Below are 23,948 nucleotides of genomic sequence, written 5' to 3' on the forward strand. Positions count from 1 at the left end.
GTATAGCTTATAAGTACCAGGTTGCATCACCTTTTGCCTTCAGAACTGCCTTAATCCTTTGTTACATAGATTCAACAAGGTACTGGAAAACTCCTCAGATATCTTGGTCAATATTGACATGATATCATCACACAGCTGCAGCAGATTTGACTGCTGCACATCTATAATGCGAATCCATTTGAGTACAGTGAACTCATTGTCATGTTCAAGAAACCAGTCTGAGATGATTCACGGTTTATGACATGGCACGTTATCCTGCTGGAAGTAGCCATCAGAAGATGGGTATACTGAGGTCATAAAGGTATGAACATGGTCAGCAACAATACCCAGGTAGGCTGTGGCGTTCACACAAAGCTCAATTGGTACTAATGGACCCAAAGTGTGCCGAGAAAATATCCCCCAGACCATTACACAATCACAAGCAGCCCGAACTGTTGATACTACAAGGCAGGGTGGATCCATGCTTTCATATGTTGATGCCAAATTCTGACCCTACCATCTGATTGTTTCAGCAGAAATCGAGACTCATCAGACCAGACAACGTTTTCCCAATCTTCTATTGTCCAATTTTGGTGAGCCTGTGTAAATTTTAGCCTTAGTTTCCTGTTCCTAGCTGACAGGCGTAGCACCTGGTGTGGTCTTCTGCTGCTGTAGCCCATCTGCCTCAAGGATGTCTTGTGCCTTCAGAGATGCTCTTCTGCATACCTCGGTTGTAACAAGTAGTTATTTGAGTTACTGTTGCCTTTCTATCAGCTCAAACCAGTCTAGCCATTCTCCTCTGACATCAACAAGGCATTTGCACTTAGAAAACTGCTGCACACTGGATATTTTCTCTTTTTTGGACCATTTACTGTAAACCCTTAGAAATGGTTTTGCGTGAAAATCCCAATAAAGTAGCAATTTCTGAAATACTCAGACCAGCCCGTCTGACAACAACCTCCATGCCACGATCAAAATCACTTAAATCATCTTTCTTCCCCATTCTGAATGCTCAGTTTGAACTGCAGCAGATCAGCTGGACCACGTGTACATGCCTAAATGCATTGATTTGCTGCCATATGATTGGTTGATTAGAAATTTGAGTTAACGAGCAGTTGGACAGATGTACCTAATAAAGTGGCAAGTAAGTGTATATTAGTACATATTCTGCATCCCTAATTCTATCATATACTAAATTCTATTTACTACTTTAATAACTTTTAATAGGCAGAATATTAGGACTTTGTTTAGGAAAAAAACCTGGTTGTTTTGTTACTAGCATTGTAATAAAAATAAATAACGACAAAAAGTCAAGACAACAAATAGTTTTATGTTGAATCAACTTGTTAACTAAATGTTTTAAGTTATACAAAGTTTAGCATCTAATTTTAAGTCAGTTTGATTGATGCAAATTGAGATGATTATAAAAGTAATTTTTTTTTGTTCAACAAAAAAAAAATTAAGTCAGCAGTAATGTTTTTAGTTACTAAAATAGTACCCTTTATTTTATTTTTTATTTTTTTAAACAATGTTCTTTCAGAAACAAAATTATTAATTATTCATAGAGAAACCAAAAATGGTTCTTCTACAGTATGGCATCACAGTGAAAATTAACATAGGCTCATACTGAAAATGTAGCCCTATATACATTTCTGGAGATCGCAAATTATGTATATAGAAGTACATATGGCTCCTGTTCATCTTTAAAACAAACACTATGAGGAGATATTACACAGCTTTTTTTCGCATTTAACGGCTGATCGATAACCTCCGTATAAATGGCTTTCCTGCTGTTACGCGCTGTTAGTTTGTCCAGTTAGCTTGCCATGTACGTCGAAGGACTTGAGACGCAAAGAGGAGTTAACTACAACGACGAGGTTGGAGTCTGGTGAAGAACAGTTCCAGAAAGCGGGTAAGACAAAAACAGAAGCCTAATAAAAATAAACAAGTAAATAACAGAGTGAGAATGTGGTTAAATATGAAAACATGGTAAAAATCAGGCAAGGGCTTTTCTTTTCTGAAATGCGTTTGAAAACACTATTGGGTGGGTTTAAGGAAGGAGGAGGGTGGGTCAGTGGATTGGTCAGTCAGTCAGTCGACATTGGCCTCTGGTGGATTTATGTGAGAACAGCACACGCGAATGGCAGTAGCAAAAGAAATGAGATTTTTCAGCCTTGGATTCGCTAAAACAAAAACTGCAAAAATATATACCTCCTGGGACTTATTTCACAATCTCCAGAAATTTATATGGGGCTACGTTTTCAGAATGAGCCCGAGTGGGCGAAAACTCCCTTTAAGGAATAAGAATGACAGCTTGGAGTGTGTTCATTTTGATCTGTTTCGCTAATGATAGAGATGCATTTGTTGCATTTGTTATATACCCTAATTTTAAAGTCCTTTGGATATTTGGTTATGGTCTGACATTTCTGCGCATTCCATTATTTACTTACTGTATAAGACATCCTTTGCTAATATGTAATATTGTTTTATTCAGCTCAAACAGTGCTACAGTGATATGAAATTAATATGGGTATATTTGCTTGTATAATAAAGTATATAAAAGTTTTTTTTTTTTTACCTGGTGCATAGTATCTCATAAAATTGGGCCATAAATTATTAATATGGTTACTTGTAGTGTTGTATAAATGTGCATACAATTCAGAGGATAATTACTAGGAGTAAAACACGTGTTATTTCTTTTTTGCGTAAATTATAAATTACAGACAGGAGACACTATACACAACACTATAAATGTTATATGTGTGAGATTTGTTTTTGTTTTTTGTTTTTATTTCACTTCTACAACTCTTATTTGCTTGTTTACCCACTGTTTAGAGTAATGTTAAATAAATAATCAGCCCAGAGAAAAGACAAAAAAAAAAAACATAAAAAGGCTTGCACTTGCAAGTTATTTGAATATGGCTTTCAGGCTCTCTTTTTAATAATAGATAACACTTTAGTTTGTCACAATTCATGCTATTAGCAAACAATTAACTAACACTATTAGTTTAATAAACTACTAATCAGCTGTTTATTAACAGTAAGGTACAATCTGGGTTTAGATTGATTAGAGATGCAAAATACGATCATACTTTATAATTAATTATGACAACTATTTTGAGCCTTCTCATTTATGGCTCCTAAACTCTGGAATAGCCTTCCTGATAATGTCCAGATGCACTCTCTTAGTTCAAAACTAGATTAAAGACCTATTTTCTTTAGTAAAGCATGCACTCAAAATCATCATGTAACAGTATGATGCATGAGTTTGCTCCATTTAGGTGAGTGGGTTTGACAAAATTGTTTGAAACAATCATATGCTTTATATGTTTGTTTATATAACTGCTATTTTCATTTATAGCAGTTCATTTCTGCACTGACATTTAATATCTTTTGTTTAAATAAATTATGAACAGCAGCTAAATATTTTCTTTGTTCTCTATTTCAACCTGAAGATACTCATCCCAAGGCCTCTTGAGATTGTGCAGCTCCACTGATGTGGTCCAAAACCTGGGAAGAAATGATGCCAACCACAGAGGACTTCAAGAGGTATCCATAGTCCTGGACCAGGCTGTATTCTGAGTAGATGCTGTGGCGGTCATGAAGGAGTGGATAACATGCTGAGACTGATTTCTGAAATATGCCAGTGACAGACCAGTCTCTGCATTGATCCCGTGGGGCAGTCAGAACACCTGCCGGTAAACTATTAAAATGCAGCTTCTCCATGATGGACGTCCATCATTCTCAAGCCTCAGGCACCTGGTCTGCAGCTCTGCACAAGAAGCTTGGCCAAAGGAGAAAAGGGGTTCTCTCAAGGTTTCTACCTTCACTTTTCAATTGGTGAAGTTTGCTCCTCGACACTGTTGCCACTGGTTTGCTTGGTTTGGGACTTGTGGCAGGCCCGGATTGGCTAATAGGGAGGACCGGGAGAATTCCTGGTGGGCCGGTCCGTTTTTTGACCGCGAGGGCCGGTGTCCCGCGGTAGCTGCTTGCACTCTCAGCAGTTGCACTTTTTTCATTTATTTGACCATAGTCTCACTCTTTTTATTCATTATTGTGCCGCAGCTCAGCGCTTTTTATTTATTTTCTCGCAGCCCCGTGAACAAGCCTGCAGGTTAATGGTGACGTAACTATTATTCGACCCCAAATAGCGGCACCTCAGTGAATATAAGAATTTGAATAATTAATATCAATGAATATCACACCTGCTCAATGAAAATCAGATGATTCACTACATTAATAAATCTGACATCAATTAATCAGAAATCTAGAAAGGGGAGAAAAAGATTAAGCCATCAATAGACAACCTTTTATAACAGCGCCACTGTGGTCCAGTGGTCAGCACGTTGTGTTACCATACCGCAGGACCCAAGATCGATCCTTACCTATCTAATTTAATTTATTTTAATTTTTTCATTTGGGTTGTTGAACATTTAAACTTCTAAAGCAGCTGTTTTCTTGAAAAAGACGTGATCGTGTCCAATTATCCTGAATTGGAAATGACGTTATTTTAATACAATCAGTCGTGAACTGAGGTGGGCCGCTCTAAGGCCTGAAACTCCAGGGCTGAAAAGGAGTCCCACTCCGGCCCTGACTTGTGGAGTTGCGCATTGATGGATTTGCTATTCAGTGTTTGGACTTTCAGCAGTGAAATTTAAAACACACTGAACTGAACTAAACTGAAACTCTGAAAACTGGACTGACAGTTTCAATTTACTAGAATGCCAATGTTAAGCTGCTTTGACACAATCTACATTGTAAAAGCTCTATAGAAATAAAGATAAATTGAATTCAATTGAACTACTAATTAACAGTTGATTTCTTAATAATATGCAATTAATACACCAGTGGGTAATGGCATGAGTTAAGACCTAAACTAAAGAGTTACTTTAAAATAAAATAAAGAAATACAACACAAACAATAATCCCACTTTACACCTTTCTCCCGATCTACACTTTGCTCCATATTCCGCATGTTTTGAAGACATCGAGCAGGTTTTGGCAGGAACAAACTGTAAACAACTGTAAACAAACAAAATGTAATCTATTATTAAGCAAAGCCTTATTTTGTGTTGCACTCCTGTGTATATCCATGCGAGTATGCAGCAGTTCATGCCAGCTTGCCCAAAAACAACTCACAAGTGAAACATTTTGAAAAATCAAGACATGAAATACAAGGTCTATAAATCTCAATTCTACTTTCTTCCTTGATACAGGAGTATACAATGTGAAAATATATATATATTTGCTATACCTAACCCAAAATATTATTGTCTTTGTGATAGAAATAGATTTTTTGTTTTGTTTTAAATGTACAATGAATTTAATGATTTTTAAACTAGTCATTTAATCATTTTAATCACATCTTCAATCAAATGTTGTTTGTATTTTTGAGTTACTTTCTATTTTTATTTATAACCCCTGTTCCAGTGAGTCATTGCTCAACATTTGTATTTTTAGGATAAGCTTTATAATTCATCAACAGATTTGCAAACCACAAAGCTTATTGCAGCTAGCTTGAATTATGTGTAAATACCTTCTCTAAATTGAAAATATTACAATTATGCTAGTCACATTAAAGGAAATTTGACACCTGCCAATTCACATATTTGCCTGCCATCTCCCATTCCACCATATCTCTTATTAAAGTTATCTCTCCACCCTTGACTATAATGTAGTCTCTGCTTGGAATGCTTTGATGATAGTCATTTGATTGACACGCAGGCTTCGTCGAAGTGACGACATGGCTGTGCAACAGCGTCTTTTCATTTCAAATCACATCTACGCTACGAGGAAAATGCTAAAGGTGAATGGAGCTATTTGTTTTTTAATAGCTTTTGAAATCTTCTCGGCTTTATGGCTTGTGAAATACAATGAAATGTTCTGCTAGTTTTAGAAGCACTGCTAATGTGTTGATACCCTTCAAGCAATCAGTATGTACTAGCTGATCTAATGAAGAATAAGTCTTCAGATTTAGAAATCACACACATTTAAAACAAACCAATTCTTTTTGTTGAAATTTAATGTGGTTGAAGCTCTAACAAACTGGAACTGTCAGGTGATAAAACTAAAAAAATAATGGAACATTCAATTGAATTCAAACTAAAGCATGTAATTGACTGTCTGAGGGTTTTATTTGGTTTTGGAGGTGTAAAGTCTGTGCTTGGTCAATTTATTGATGTTGAAAGTTCTTAATGGCTTGTTTCCACTGAGTGGTATGGTATAGTGTGGTTCAGTTTGCTTTTATGGCAGTTTCCACTGTCAAAAGGTACCAAAATGGTTCGTTTCCACATAGTGGTACGGTACCGCTCAGTTCCCATTTGGTGGCTGTGGTGTATGACAGAAAGTTTCAGTCGATGTCACTATCAAAAATTGGTAAGGTATGGTTAACTTTTTGGTGCCTTTTGACAGTCAAAACGGCTGTAAAAGCATACCAAATCATACCGTGCTGTATCACTCAGTGGAAACGTGGGTACCCTTTCGAAAGGGTACCTAGCACATTAAGTACCAAAAGGCGGAGCCGGACGCGCTGCTGAATGTTATCGGTTTATCTCATGCACAAGCCAGAAGAAAACAAAGGATGTGCCATTTTTAAATACACAGCTGAGACATTGCATCATAATACTACAAACATATAATCATAACAAACCATGTTAAACCTGAGTTTAAACAAACCTTGACGTCATCTTTAAGTTGATGAACAGCTACAAAGCCAAGAAGAAGAGCAGAATCTACCTGACGCCCAGTAGTTGTTTATAAGGCATTCTAAAATGCAAGTGGTTTCACTTTTTTTTAGAGAGAGTTCGTGTGTGCGTCTATATTCGAAATAACAAACTTCTTGAGCTGAGGATAATAACGTGTGTGAGATTATTGAACCACTTCTGACATGCGATCCTTTCAGAAATGGACAAACTCGAGAGTGAAGCATGAAAAAAAAAACAGAAAAAACAAATGAGCAAATGATTTTTTCAGCAACCTAAAACATGAACAAACTTTTTAATTATTATGATCAACTTTTGGACTATTATGAACTCTGAATGACAGAATTACTTTCTGACAGTGGTTACATGTGCTGGTGAGGAATAAAGATACAGATGAAAAATTACTGTGGGCTCTAAGTTGCGTGTTTTTTTCCGAACACAAATAAGGACTTAATGTCTGTTGTATGTAGTTTTTCTGTAACTGGTAACATGTCAGAGACTGTAAGGGGCTGTATGTGTTCATATATGTGACATTCATTTATTAATTTTATATAATTGCATGTTACAGTAGGCTATTTATATAACTGATCTGCAGTTTATCAAATCATGTTCATATAAAGGCTGGTAATGAACATTTATGAACAAGTATTTATGTGTATGAAGCCTCTGTTTCGTGAGAAGTGCTTCTCATATGAAATGTGGACAATCCGTACAGCTTTACTTTGACATTTCCTCGAGTGTGAATGACATCAACTAAAACTTTCTATCATACACCACACCACGCCTACGCCAATTGCACTCTTTTGTCAGTGGAAACGCAAGCGTGATAAAGGTGACCCACACCATACCACTCAGTAGAAACAGGCCATTAGCTTTGCTAACCTTGTCCATGCACTTTTATCTTTTTTTTCTTTGTTTCCTTCAAGTGAACACCTTGTAAAAACGCTTTATTATTATTATTATTATTATTATTATACAGTCTGACCATTTAACAGAATTAACAAATTAAGTTAACTTAATAGTTTTTAGAAATGTAAGTGGATTGAACATTAAACAATTAAGTTGCACAAAAAAAAAAAAAAACGTAAGAATTGTGATGTTTACGCTCAATTTAATTAACAAAGAGCAAGTCAGTCTTTGAGTGTGTGCTAAATACTGCTGGTTTGAAAAGCATGTGCTATATACAGTTGGTCAGAATTATTAGGCCACCTTCGAATTTTTGTTTCTTTTTTTTATATTTCCCAAATGATGTTTATTAGATCAAGGACATTTTCACAGTATGTCTGGTAATATTTTTTTTCTTCTGGAGAAAGTCTTATTTGTTTCATTTTGGCTAGAATATCTAAAGAACAAATCATTGATATACAATAACTTGCCTAATTACCCTAACCTGCCTAATTAACCTAATTAGCCTAGTTAATGCTTTAAATGTCACTTTAAGCTGTATAGAAGTGTCTTGCAAAATATCTAGTTAAATATTATTTACTGTCATCATGGCAAAGATAAAATAATCAGTTATTAGAAATGAGTTAATAAATCTATTATGTTTAGAAATGTGTTGAAAAAATCTCTACGTTAAATAGAAATCGGGGAAAAAACAGAGGGATAATAATTCAGGAGGGTTCATAATTCTGACTTCAACTGTATGTAAAATCATCCAGAGAAACACAAAAATCTAAATATAATGATTGGCATCCTGATGTTAGCTCTGTACATCAGCCTGCTTTATACGTTTGTTCCTAACATAGACATTTTTTTTCAGCAGACTGAAGAAGAAAATATATTCCCCACCTTTTCTAAGATTTCGACTCCTTACAGGTCTATAAATGTAACAGTTAATCCCATGTGAGATGAGAAAGTGTGGAGCTTTTGTAATTGCTGTGTCTTAGCACAGAGATATTTTTAAAAGCATCCATACAATCATCGGAAACATGGCCCTGTCACTGGTGACATTCCCTATTTTCCACCTTGTTATCTATGGCTTTGGGGGGGTGGAGGCTCACGTGCTGCACAATCCAGCAACAGACAGCTAAAAATAGACCAGCCTCGCTCTGCTCCGAAATCAGAGAGCCGATGAATGAGCATGTTTTTAATATCTACCTCATTAAAACATTCATGAGATTAAACTGGCGCACACATTGCGGTTTTTATTTTTGCGTAAAAAAAAACATTGCTTTGTTTAAAAAAAAAAAGTGATATAAAATATCTCCCGTCCAGACTCAACGATTTCATCGATAAGCGTTAATGGTGCTTTTGTAGTTTCTCATCAAAGAGCAAAAGCTGTAGATAGTGAAAACAGAAGCTGTGCGTAATCTATCTGAATCCAGGGTAGTGCAATTAAATAATTAAGGCCTTGTGATTTCTGCTGATTAGTTATTCTAATTACCCTGTATATATAAATATATCTATATATGGTTATTGGCCTTATGAACACTTTCCAAAACTGAGACCGATTACACCTATTTTAGAGTGCATTACAGCTCACAATTATACAGCATCCTATTAAAGATTAAAGAAGCAATAATGCAACATGCTTAATACGAGGACCGATTCCTAGCTTGCATGTTGGCTTTTTATTGGTACCTTTAAAGCATGTATTAATGCGTATAGACATATTAATGATCACATTCTAATTTTGAATAAGAACACTGGAATATGGGACATCCTCCTCCACTATGGAGGGCCACATTACAGATATATTTTCATTTTTATATGAATACCGTAAATAATTAAATTCAGATTTTTTCGATAGATAGATAGATAGATAGATAGATAGATAGATAGATAGATAGATAGATAGATAGATAGATAGATAGATAGATAGATAGATAGATAGATAGATAGATAGACAGATTGACAGATTGACAGATTGACAGATTAACCTCTTTTTTTCACTTTTGTGTTTCAGTTAGTTAATCACAGTTCAGTTGGAAAAAAGGTTTAATTTCCCCTCTCCCTCCCCACACACCTTTGGACTTCGGCACACATGCATTTACTTATATTATTAGATTATATTTCATGTGTAATTGTATTTATCGTAATTTATTTTTTAAATTTAACTTTTTGTATTAATATTATATGTTAGGCACATAGCGTCTGAGTAATGCAATTACTCGATTCACTGTATGTCCTGTACTGTACATGAGGTTGAATTGACAATAACGCTGACTTTGACTTAAATTTAGTTTGGATTTAGTTAAAAACTTTTAATCCAACTTAAATGTAAACAAGCAACTTAACACTTGCATTATTATTTTGCTCTGTCCATGCATCGAATGCAGGTCTAGAATGAAGTGTATTTACTTTTAACTGCTAAGATGATATTATGGTGTGGCGCATATCTCAGATGCAACCAAAATACAATTTAAAATGAACGAGCACAATATTAATACATCTTCAAATTTACAACTAAAGTTTCACATTATGGTGCTACAAGCTCCGTGTTATTTATTGTTTAGCATTTTTCTTTGAAATTCAAATTGTGAAATAATAGCTTTTTTTTATCGTGCCTTCCTATTTGCATATTTATTGTTAATACAGAAAGTCAGAAAAAGTATATATTTACTATAAATATATACTTAGGCTACAAATGTCTTTTTTAAGTATAATGCTGGTATTTCAGTGCATTATTACTTTCTTTTCTTCTTTTTTAATGAACAAATTATTTGTGGAATCACATTCTTATTTAAAAAAACAATAAAATTGGAGCAGCTGCATTCCACATTCATAAAAAAACTACATAGTTCTAGTCTAGACTTATTTTAATGCATATTATGGTACATAATTTAAGCATCACTGCTCATATTTAAAGTAACTGATTTGCATTACACCACTGAAAAGGTGCATGTAAAGACAGCCGATCTTCTTTCTGTATAAAACAGTGGTTCTCAATTTCCAATCCTTGGGCTACCCCACTCTGCACATTTTGTATGGCTCTCTTATTTGACACAAGGATCAGGTTTCCTTCTGAAAAAAAACAGCTTAAACCAACCAAAGCTGGTTAGCTAATTTTAGCTGGTTGGCCAGACTGGTTTTAGAGGGGTTTTGGCCATTTCCAGGCTGGTTTCCAGCCATTTCCAGCCTGGTCTTAGCTGGTCAGGCTGGAAAATAAACAAACAATGACATAACCTACGGCTGAACTATCATAGTATGATGCATTGTTTGGGAAAAGAATGATGTAATGATGAGTTTCCCAAAACCGTAGTTTCTCTGTCGCAGTTCCATCGTTTGAACCATGTTTATAACGTAAAACACCTATAATGATGCTTTAAACTGGGTGGTAACAATGTCTTTAGAGAAAAAAAAAACATAATTTATTTGTGCAAATTATATTGTTTTACACGCACATGCATTTAAAAAAAACAATATTATTGTTTGATAATTTTCCATATTATTTGAAATATGTAAATGGCACATATAGGGCCTATGTTTCCTGTAAAAATAGTACTGAGAACATTACATATTCTATTCTAAATTAACATAAAATCACTAACAAAGGCTAATATCATGTATAAATCATATAAATGAATAAATAAATAATGAGGCTATTCATTAAGAAATGAAATGTAATATTTATTGTTTATTAGGAAATTAAGGAAATCCTACTAAAAGAACATGATAGAAGGAAAACTAGCTGATCAATCAGAAAAATGTTAAATTATTCAAAAATCAACTTTGACACAATGCACAATATTAACACATTAAAGACCGTGTTTGTCCTAATGAGTTTTTCAGAGTGCACTGTAAGTAATAAAGTCATTTATACAGCCTTTGTTAAGTTCATTGTCAGATACTGTTTCATGCATGGGTATCTTGTTGATTTGCTGCTCATTAAGTTAGTTAGTTTGATTTGTACTTCACTTTTACTTTAATACAATTTCTGCATTTGCCTCCAGTTTACTTTTGGCTATTTAAAGTTTTTTTTTTTTTTTGTGATAATTATACAATTATTATAAAGGTATATTAAGTTAGTTAGTTTAATTAGCACAATTATAACATCACTGATAAAGAATTTTCAAAAAAACAGATTCCAAATTAGATTTAAATTTAGTTTGTTCTCAGCATGCACTTTATTTTATTAGGTTTTCAAAAAATATATCAAAGTCTGCACATATTATGATTAATTAGTGTTAGTTATTTTAGTATTTTAAGTTAAACTAAATCAAGTGAGAAACATGTTTACAGACATATTCATTTACTACTTGCACTTCATTTGACTGGACTACCTTTTTATTTTTTTATTTGTTTATCTGTTTAATTATTATTATTATTATTATTATTATTATTATTGTTGTTGTTGTTGTTGTTCATTCATTCTTTTAGTCTTTGACATGTGAGAAGACTCACGTGCAGACTGCCAGCAACAGCAGAATGGAGCAGTCAGAGAGGGGGTTATAGCTTTGGCATGGTGCCCTCCTGAATGCTGTGGTGCCCTCTCTCAGACGTCATGCCCCTGGGCTTGTTTTCAAATGCCCATATGGTTTATCCAGCCCAGCACATATTGGGCACTTTAAAAAAATAAAACGAAATAAAATGACCAGTTAGGACCAAAATAATGTTTAGTGAGAAGAGCCGGTTAAATTTAGAGCTGGCACCATCCCATACACCTGCTGTACCTATTACTGGCTATATCACAAGTACAGTATATTTCCATAATGAAAGATTTTCTGTTTTCACAGTTGTATACTGACTATAATTTTTTTTAAAAAAAATGTTTTTGCTTGTTTTGCTGTTTATGCTTAAGTAAACTAATGTGATAACCAAACAACAAATAAACAAAAAATTAACAAGGTTACAGAGGAAATTCATCTGCAAACAAAGAGGTATAGGACAAGCATTTTGAAGAATTAAATATCTTTTAGAAAGACGCAAGACAGACTGAGACACATTGTCAAAGGCTGCATTTACACTGCATGGTTCAAGTGATGGTTCAGACAGACAGACAGACAGACAAACTGAATGAGACTGACTGACACCGACAGACAGACTGGCTGGCTGGCTGGCTGAACAGACTGATAGAATAAGACAGAAAGACTTACTGACTCACTGAGACAGACAGACAGACAGACAGACAGACAGACAGACAGACAGAGAAACTTACTGACTAAGACAGACAAAGAGAGACAGACAAGCTGATTGAGACGGACAGACAGACAGACAGACAGACAGACAGACAGACAGACAGACAGACAGACAGATAGACAGACAGACAGAGAAACCTACTAACTGGCTAAGACAGAGAAAGAGAGAGAGAGAGAGAGAGAGAGAGAGAGAGAGAGACAATCTGATTGAGACAGACAGACAGACAGACAGAGAAACTTACTGAGTAAGAGAGACAGACAAGCTGATTGAGACAGACAGACAGACAGACAGATAGACTGACTGACTGACTGACTAACTGACTGAGACACGAAGACAGGCGTACTGACAAAGAGATGGACAGAGAGACAGACTGTCTAATAGAGACAGACAGACGGACTATGGACTATTTCTTTAAAGATTGAAAGTGATTTTGCTTATGGGTTATACCCTCATAATTGTGAACTTCTAGGACAGTCACAACTCAAACAACATCTTCCAATCAACAGTGGCTTAAGCTAAGCCTTGAGAGCACAGGCGGCGTGTATTTTTAGCAACAGACCCTTCATATTGTTTCATTGCCTGCTATTTGACTTGTTGCTTGGTCCTCACAAACAAATTACACTGCATCAAATATTTAGAGGACTCCACATGAACATATCTATTTTTACCCAACAAAGCCACCACCCAGAGCAGACAGCTTAGCAGAGGAGTTAGGGCACTTTCTAAAAACAGCATGCACGTTTTCAGGCAATGAGGACTCTGTGAGCAAGAAGGGTTTTAAACAGAGAAGGGCTTCAAAGCCTCCGCGCTCCACCATCTCTCTCCCAAAGCTGTCGCTAACACGGACACTTCATATTAGCGTCAGTACCCACGGGACTCAGAGCGAGAAACCCTGACTGACTTCTTTACTATGGGCGACAAGCTGCTGAGACCCAAAGGAACTGAGCTGTCCTGGCTTTCCCTTCCTCCTACCGCTCTTCTTTTCATTCCCTCACTTAAAGTTGTACTTCTAGGGAGCTTTCATTATTGTATACGTTGCTGCCAGTTGTAGCCACATATTAGACTCAGTACAGTAATAAGACATTGAGGAATCATGTGGTATCCGCACAGATTTCTGAGAACACAGGGATTTCAGTTCAACTGAACGCTGTAAAACTTGAATTGTAAAAATAAAAACATAAATTGTTTTATTCAAAATGTATATAGACATTAGATCATCTTAATTATTAAACATTAATGGTGGCCTAGCCAAAAAGAACTTAGAAATGCGTTGAAAAAAATCTCTCCGTTAAACAGAAATTGGGGGGGGGACACCAAGGGGCTAATAATTCATATCAGTACAGTACAAAGCCAAAAAAAAAAACATTTTTCATTCATTCATTTTCCTTCGGCTTAGTCTCTTATTTATCAGGGGTCGTCACAGCGGAATGAACCAGTTTTTATTTAAATAATCTTTTATTTTCTACTCCATGTTCTTATCTACTACACTTAACCAAACCTGCTAATCTACTTCAGTCACATTCCACACTAATGTTTCTTCTCTCAAAATTGATAACATTGAATACAGGCCTTTTTATTGAAAAAAAGTGTCACAAAAACGTTCAGTATAAGTAAATATATTGTTTAATGTGAATTGGTGTGCAGAATGATTTTTCACATAATTTTGTAGTAAAAAGCATTGCCTTCTACATTCAGTAGATTAAATCTTTATGGGAATATATTCGCTTACTGTTTTCTTAACTTATAAGTAGGATCGGACAGAATCTGCAGACATTTTTTGCTATCCACTTGTTGGCACTTTTCTATTTGTTAATTTTACAGTGGGCATTCCGCATAGTTCGGTGGCACAATTCTAATTGGGCAGAACGAAAGTGTGCTCAATTGGCCAGTAAGACTGTCACACACAGACGGCAGTCACGCATTTGCTCTGGGTGAGGGAAATTACATAATACATATATATTTCATATCGCAGCCTCTTGCGATTAGCTAATTCCAACGTTTCAAATCGCAATAGCAATTCCATTCCGATTAATCGCAGAGCCTTACCGTAAGTAATATTCATTCATTCATTAATTTTCTTTTCCGCTTAGTCTCTTTATTAATCTGGGGTCGCAACAGCGGAATGAACTGACAACTTATCCAGCATTTTATGCAGCGGATGACCTTCCAGCTGCAACCCATCACTGGGAAACATCAATACACATCCAATCAAACACAAATACACTATGGGCAAGTTAGCTTAACCAATTGACCTATACCACATGTCTTTGGACTTGCGGGGGAAACCGGACCACCCGGAGAAAACCCACGCCAACACGGGGAGAAGATGCAAACTCCACACAGAATCGCTAACTGACCCAGCCAAGGCTCAAACCAGCAACCTTCTTGCTAAGAGGAAAACATGCTACCCACTGCACCATCGTGCAGCCTGTAAGTAATATTACTGAAACTAAGAACTAAATAAATATAAATGTACAGACACAACTAAATACATAGACTCAATGATGGGCTAAAAATGTGCAGAAATCATGCAGATTCCGTGTGGGCCTAAAAGGGGTCAAGGCAAGCCAATAATAATTGCAATTTTAAAAAGGCAACATACAGTACCTCTCACAAAAGCCCTGTAATGTTCAACCAGTAAGATGCAAACTTGATATTTTTCTAACGCATTTCCCATTTTGTTTGCATATACATCTGACATTTAGCCAAAAGTGCAGAGTTGTAATATCAGTCATTGTAGTTATACCTTCGATGTAACCTACAGAGTTAACAAAGCAAACTAGTGCATAAAATTGTACTTAATTGATAAAGCAGTCATGCATTTGATCATGTTTTGTTTTGATTTTTTGATTAAGTCTTTAAATGGTAAAACCAATGGCATCAGAAATGTCAATCAGAATTTAACCACTCAGGATTGAGGAAACCGATCCAAAATAGAAATTCAAAAGTTGTAATGGTAATGGTAAAGTCCATTTTATATGCTGTATATGTAAATCCAATTACAGCTGACTGACCATTTGACAAAGTAGGCTCACAGAAAGGACAGGTTAGCCTGAACAGATTTTAGCCTGGTGAACGAGACCTATAAATCACAATTAGAAACCCTTAAAATAGAATATTAGGGGCACTTTAAAGTCACTTCTGATAATACTCTAAACAGTTCCATTAACCTGCCTAATAAAAGCACCCCTCTACAACCACAAAGTCAAGTAACACCTTTTAATCAAATCATGCATGTTCTCAATGACACACAGCATTCATGCCATGACATTCACGTTCATGTTGCCTTCATGAGACATTCTTAGATCACATTTCTGTCCTATAATTTCTTGTTTACACCATATCGTTTCTACAGTATACATTAAATTAAATATATTCTCATTTTACATTGCAAGACACATTTTTCACTGAGTAAAAGAGACATGCTGCACTTCCCTAAACATTCCCTGCTTGTCTATATCAATATATATTAAATAAATAAATATTTTAGATTACAAAGTTATTTAAAGATAGCCTAATGTCTATTGAGAGACATTCAAAGCATACAGACCTCAGAACTAAAGTGTTAATAGCAGACATTCTACTTATAATCTAATAAATGCAAGCTGATTTGCGATTGAAAAGTTTCTTAGGCCCTGTTACACCTGCTATAAAATGAGGTCAATACAGTTGCAAACAGACTTAGAAACACAATAACATATCCACTTTTAAAGGAATATACCATAAAGTGAATGATTAAGAGAAATTAATGGGATTGAATCTAAAGGTGCTCTCTAGTTTTGTTCAGTGTTAGATGTAACTCATAAAGTTGTTTAAAGATAAAGTGCTTTTACTCCTGAACATAAGGACGCAATTGCTAACACAAGACCACAAACCCTCAGTGTAGTTTTGCAGTTATTAAAGCGTAAATGACAGCTCATGTCCGCTGCTCTTTTCAGTTGTCTTCTTTTGCATTCATATGTAAATTACTTAAGATTTTTTCTCAATATTAGACTGGAACATCAGAAAAAGCCCACACATACATCCACCCCAAGATCTTTCCATCAAATAAGTCAACAATGGGGTCAAAAGTGGAGAAAAGCGACAGAAAAAAACAACAGGTGTGAATGAAAATGAGCTTCCCTCATCTACTAGTAATTTAGTTAACCAAAACGCCAGCACAACCTTAGGGCAATGTGACATGTCCTGATTTAGTGACTAAATGTGCAATTTTATTCATAATGTCATAATTTAAGTTTGATTTGCTCATCCCTCAATAGCCCCTTTCAAACAGGGATATCGGAATATCAAGAAAATTTCCGAGACATTTTTACCGGTATTTTTAAAAAAAAGTACAGTTTACACAGGCAAGGATGTTCCGGAATTTTTCCAAAAAAGACCGTTCACACATCATTTCCAAAATACCAGTAAATTCTGACATCATTAACCAGAAAATTGGCCGTGCTTGTATTTGTAAACATAGAAGATGTCGGGCTTTTGTTGATGGTTTCACTTTTATTTAAAGCTTTAGCATTCATGCAGCTGCTATGTCCCAGATCCAAAGGCAAAAGAACTAACCGCGGCTAAATGTTTACACATTTGTCGACATTACAAACTCTGTGGATAAATAAGTATTGTGAACAACTACAATGAAAACATAGGGATACTTTCTTTACAGCAATTTTCCTTCTGCGTTCACACAGTGCAGCATTCTGGCAAATTACCAATAATGTTACAACTTCCCTTGCCAGAAAAATTGCCGGGACAAATTTACCTGTATTTTCAAAAAGGGCCTGTTCACACATACAGACCTTTCTGGAAAATTGGCAATATTTTTTCAGAAAGGTCTATATTTGTGAAAGGGGCTATTCGAATTGATTAAACCTCCGGAATTACTTTACCGGTGTATTCAAATATGTGCTGTTCAACACAGGCAAGAATGTTCCAGAATTTTTCTGGAAAAGACCATTCACATATCCATTCTAAAACACTGGTAAATTCTATATAACCAGAAATGACCTCTAAACGGCCACACTTGTATTTGTAAACATAAAGGGAGTTGATGTTTTCACTTTTGTCTTAAAATTTAGCATTCATGTACCTGCTTTTGTCCGGGAGGCTGCCCAAATAACATTACTATTTGAAGTCAGAAGCGCTAACCACAGCTAAAAACAGCTTTATTTACACATTTGACTACATTACAATGATATGAAGGAACACATTCATGTCGAGATGTACTGTACATTTGAGTGTGTGCAGCAGCTTGTGAGATAACCAGTGTTTTAGCCAGGGCTTAATTTGTGCCGGAACACGCCAGATCCAGAACCAACTGATTTTAGCGATCCCCTCCTCAACTACCCTTCACCCTTCTGCTGTTCACTTTCAATCTCTTCCGCGACTCACCAACCCTCTTCACTTTCGTCGATGACAACCCCCCGCTGTCCACTTTTCGTCCTTCGTTCGCGACACCCCTCCACCATCCAACACCTTATGTTGATCTAGAAGTGACAAACTGAAGTGACAAAAGTTTATTGTTTAGTTTCATATCTTCTAAATGATAATTTTGTCACTGTTTTGGAGCACAATCGATTACAGATATTACTAAAACATACCAACATTATTATAATATTACACATTACCAGAGCTTGACTAACTTTTTGGATCCCCAGCCACTGTGGCTAGCAGTTTTCCAACATTACTAGCTTTCCAACATTACCATATATTACTATATATCTTGGGAAGATATATTTTATCTGCATAAATTTGACTTTGGCATGCTAAAATCACTTGATTTCAATCATGTGTTATGTCCACATGCCTCCTTGACTTTTTTTTGTATATCCCATGATTTTTTAGGGTTCAACACTAAGAATACATACACTTTTTATTCAACAAAAATGTTCTTGAAAAACAATTGACATTTAAAAAAATATTCTCATTTATCTAAAACTATACACAGTAGCTTGTCCAGGCTATAGGTCCCAGATCATCAGGTAACTATAGATAAATAAAAAAGTTAATCTCTTATTAAAACAATGTTATTGTAAAGATGATAATTAAACCATATTAACAAAAATAACTGCAAGTGAAAGGATGATCATGTGCACAAGGTTAACATTAGGCCCAATAATAATCTGTTGAAAGAATGGTAATCTATTTCAAAGAGGAACGATCACACAATTTGCGTTTCCATTTGCGTTTTTTTTTTGCACAAGGAAAACAGGAGCTTTTAAGTACTTGCCCGCTTCACATTAGCTGTGCCTCACTATGCGCCTGATCATCCTCTCATTTGATATTCACCTGCTTTCTTTTGCTCACACGAACAGTTATCAATCATCCTGCTTCTCAGTTCTAAGATCACATTTGTGCGCATATTGACAAACACTCTTCCAACTATTCCAATCTTAAGGGACGAGGCAGTTCTGGCAACTTTAAATATTTTCAACCAGCCGAAGTGTCTCGTGGGGGTGTCTGTCTAACCCACCACAGCTGAAATCTACCCGCATTTGGCAGGCTGGCAGATGTTAATGTCAAGCCCTGCAAATGACATAATATTAAACATTTAAATAATAATAATAAATAATAATAAAACATCACAACTTTAAGCTGAATGTTCTTCAGAAAATGTGTAGGAATAGATTTCTGACAGACTGCATATGCAAAGTGAGACTTTTCATACGAAAATAAAGACTAATTAGTGAAAAAAACACGTACTAATGCTGTTCGTGGTTATAATGTCACAGAAGCAGTTACATAAACAGCTTTTGTAATCCATAATGGATTTATTCTTGTTTAAAATGCATTCAAATCAGTGGTACTCTTTCAGACAGACTCTAAAAATGTAGACGTTCAGTTCAGTTATCATCACAACTAATCCCCCAAAAGTGAAATCGCCAGTGCTAGATTGAAAAATTCAGTGGCACTCAATGAACATGTTTGGTGAACTGACACATGTCCACAGCATTAGCAAGCGCTAAACGCTTTTTCAGGTCTGAGCCTACAAGCTGACTATAGAGGACCAGTCACCGAAAGATTGTTGCACACTGGAGCGTGCCGCTGGTTTTGATGTGTGCTGACATCATATGAATGTCCTCTCGTCCGGTACCAAATATGTCAGGCAGGCAATGAAGCCTACCAACAGTAGACAACACGTCAGGTCTTATTCTTAGATTGTGCCTCTGGTGCTCTTTGTCTGTAGCTCACGCAGAGTTTCTCTCAATCTCTGAGACGCACACACAGCCTGACGGTCTACTCATCCTTATCCAGCTTTTTGCTTTTCTCCTCCGCTGCTTCATTTCTTATTCATTTTCTCTACCTGTCACTCATTATTTCTCTTGACCTGCTTTCACTCGTTCCCTCTGTTCTTTTGTTTTTCTTCAAGTCCCTTAATCTTCCGATGTAAGCTTGATCTTTTGAGTTCGATTCAGTAACAGCCTTTCCCATTATCTGCTGTTGGTGACTGGTCACAGGACTCTCATGCTTGACCACGTACACTGTACTGTAAGTGTTCATGTGATATGTATCAGGCTTTAGGGGTCATATTTATAAATACATAACTAAACTGTGATCGAATGGTTGTGTAATGCACAGATGACGAAGATCGGGAGTCTGGGTTAACAAACAGGAAAAAGAAACGTCTCATTCTTTCATAATTTTCTCTCAAATTATAGATTAAGTACTTGTTAGAATGGTTTCGGACAAATTTTTGTGCGATTTAGAGCAAAAAAGTGTTTCTAATTTATTTATTTGTTTAAAGTGTGAACTACTTTAATAGTCCAAATAAGAGATGTATGATTTACATGGAAAGCATATTACATGCAAATAAAAAAGTGCCTTTATAACAGACAAAATAATGCATTAACGATTTTAATTATTAAAAACTTGGTTTATGCTGTCTAATAAGGAAGTGCGAATTAAGTCAAGTAAAGATTGGGAAAGTATTTTGGGGCTGTACTTCGTTTTGAAATGTCATTAAACAACTCTTGTTCTAAATATGCCTGACAGGGGTTTTCAGCAATATTGTCACACTGTAATACTTTAGTTGGTGAGTCTGTAATTAAAGAGCCCCTATTGAGGGTTTTTGAAAATGACCTTTCATGTAGTGTGTGTAACACGTTCTAAGTGATGTAAATTATCCAGCTAAGGCTTAAATCTAAAAGTGCACCATGTTTAAAACTATTGATTCATTTATAAAAGAGTCCACTCACAGTGCTTTAAATAAATTGTCTTGATAATGAGTTTGTAGCCGTTTCGGCGTAACGTCAATATGAAACTTAAGCCCCGCCTACTTGTTGCCCGCGCAGACTCCGGGAAAATTTAAACCTGCGGCCATGCCCGCAAACACTGAAGCAGATCCTGGTTGAGTCAAGTCATGAAGACGCTGTGCTCAGCTGGATATTATTGGAAGTGTGAGGGAAAAGTCATTATTATTTTATAGCCCAGCCTTGTGCTGTTCCTGTCATTTTTCTGACGAGTGCTTCTGGAAACTACACGCTTACAATAGGAGATTTGTTTTGATTAATGTTTTTAGCAGGAATAAACTTTTGCTATGGTAAAATCTTTAAAAATCAAAATTGCTATGAAAAAAACAGCAACTGTGATTTTTAAAGAAAATACACATCGCCTTCACTCAGCTTTTGAAATGTTACCATCAGGACGCAGGTTTAAAGCATGAAGGAATGTTTATAAAAAGTAATTTATCACAATTCCAGTTGTTGTCTTAAGTCGTATCACTGGTTGAAGTGAATGGGGTGGTTGTCAAGAATGATGTGCAGTAATATGTATGTGGCTAATTTTGTTTTTACATTTTTAACTTGTGTTGTTGTCTTGATGAGTATTGTTCCTGTGTGATTGTTGTATATTTGCGATTGATGCCTTAAATCCAGTGTTAAAGACAAATTTCCTTTCTGTGCCACGCAAAGCAGACAATAAAGTTTAAACTAAACTAACTTACTCACAAGAGGGGTCTATGACTATTATAACACATAATTAATTATAATTATGTGTTATTTTGTACTAATGTAGAACAACTCTAATACAATTTCACTTTAAACAAAAAATGCACATTGTTACTTTTGACCATCAGCAAGGACAAAAGTAACACAACAATATTTGATTTAGTGTCTTTAGTGGCTAGATTTACTGGCTTAATCTTGTTTATTTCAAATATATGTTTTTAATGTTAACTGCAAACATAATTTTTCTTTTATTTTTATTTTTTTGCAAAAAAATTAAATTGCATTTTCATTTAAAATTTCAGTTCCATAAAACGTTTCAAACATAGTCCAACAATATATATTAAACTGCAATTATTTAGTATTTTGGGGCTGTACTGTATTTTAAAATATCATTAAAGAATTATTGTTCAAAATATGCCTGACAGGTGTTTTTAGCAAAAAAATAAAAAAAATTAATTGTTACACTGTAAAAGGTTTGTTGATGAGTCTGTAATTAATTTAAAAAATGTATATTAATCTATATTTTTAGAAAACAAAAATTTAACTGGACACATTATGATCTTCAGGGTGAAAAATATATGTATGTTTATTGTTTTAATGCACAAGGGTTCAGCACGAGATGGAGTGAAATGCCCACCACATTTATGTGTAACGTGTAACTACAGTGCTAAATAGCACAAAGAGAGCAGTATGTGGGTGCACAATGCAAGAATGCAATAAAGCAATGCAGTTAAACACCAGCATATTACTCTACACTTAACCCTGACCCCAAGTAGTAAAGACACACATTCAGTATTAATCCTCGCAGTGACAAAAGTTGAACTATTTTAAAAACTGACTGTGTCGTGTATATGTAGAAACGGCTGATGGTGGCCATAGCAAAGGCAAACAGCAGTGGATTGTGAGTTCAAAAACGCATTTAAATTAGTAAAGGAAGAAGCACGGGTCACGTTTTCAGTGGTTTTGGACGCAATATGTATACAGCCCCATATAGATACAACCTGAGAGATACAGTACACACACTGAACTATATTACATGACAAGCTGTGTGGGGCCATTACAACTTTTATTAATTCATTCATTTTCTTTTAAGCTTAGTCCCTTTACTTATCAGAGGTCGCCACAGCGGCATGAACCGCTAACTTATCCAACATATGTTTTACACAGTGGATGCCCTTCCAGCTGCAACCCTTCACTGGGAAACAGCCATACACTTATTCACACACATACACCATGGACAATTTAGCTATACTGCATGTCTTTGTGGGGGAAACCGGAGCACCAGGGGAAAACCCACGCGAACGCGGGGAGAACATGCAAGGCCACTGACAAATGCCAACTTTTCAATCTGAGGCTCATACCAGCGACCTTTTTGCCATTACAACTTATAACACACAATTAAACAAATATTTTGGAAACTACACAAAATAAGGCAGCAATTTTAATTACACTTAAATGTTATGATCCAGAGGAAGAAGAAACATGTCCATATGAACTGTAACAGTTACTGACGAAGTCCCAAATATAATAGTCTCTTCTGATCTTTCCTTTAGTAGCAAACGATCTGTGAAGCTCGCGTTGCAGCGTAGGTTATTGTATCAATCATCAGAAAAATGACAGGAACAAACACAGCACACGGCAAGCTTTACTGTGGTGTTGTTGTGAAAATGAGCTTTAACCCTTTATTCCCTGCAGCCAAACCTCCATCTGTCAGTGATAGTCATCTTCGCGTCATAATTAGTCCTGTGATTCCCCATCGCTTCGCTAGAGTCTGAATAGAAAGCGCATTCACAGTTTCCTGGATCTGGAACCACATATTTGGTGATGTACCGTATCAACGTCAACGCACAAAAGATCCGAACCCAACTTGATTCATTTATTCGAGTCTAAGTCGACTATTTTGTGAAGGAATCAATAGTTTTAAACTTTCAGTTAAAGTTTTTACTTTCAGATTTAAACCTCAGCTGGATATATTCATTCACTAAGAGCTGTTACACATTGCATGAAAGCTCGTTTTCAAAAACCCATAATAGGGGTTCTTTAAAGTTATTGTATGCTTTGTACACTGTAAAAAAAACAATTAGTTAGTTTACTTTAAAAAGTGAATACAGCCATTGCCTTAAAAGCAACAAGTTAATTTTACTTTAAAGAGCCCATATTATGGGTCTCTGAAAATGCCCTTAAATGTAGTGTGTAACACAGCTCTAAAGTGAAGTGAAATATCCAGCTAAGGCTTAAATCTGTAAGTGTA

General features: G+C 35.7%; 1 protein-coding gene across 6 annotated transcripts in view; it reads right to left on the reverse strand.

The window, feature by feature from the left end:
• Positions 1–23,948, reverse strand: part of LOC147846784 (uncharacterized) — a 228,672-nt gene that overhangs the window by 157,447 nt on the left and 47,277 nt on the right. For 2 of the 6 annotated variants that reach the window (XM_087237064.1, XM_087237063.1), the window contains exon 5: positions 17,236–18,252. The exons of the other annotated variants lie outside the window; for them this stretch is intronic. In XM_087237064.1, coding sequence (XP_087093190.1) covers positions 18,229–18,252 — 24 coding nt within the window. In that variant the 3' untranslated portion in view covers positions 17,236–18,228. Of the gene's footprint in view, positions 1–17,235; positions 18,253–23,948 lie in introns of those variants that run through there. 6 annotated transcript variants of the gene reach the window in all.

The sequence above is a fragment of the Danio rerio genome, chromosome 1, assembly GCF_052040795.2.
Source record: "Danio rerio strain M-AB ecotype USA chromosome 1, GRCz13ab, whole genome shotgun sequence".
Taxonomy (NCBI): domain Eukaryota; kingdom Metazoa; phylum Chordata; class Actinopteri; order Cypriniformes; family Danionidae; genus Danio; species Danio rerio.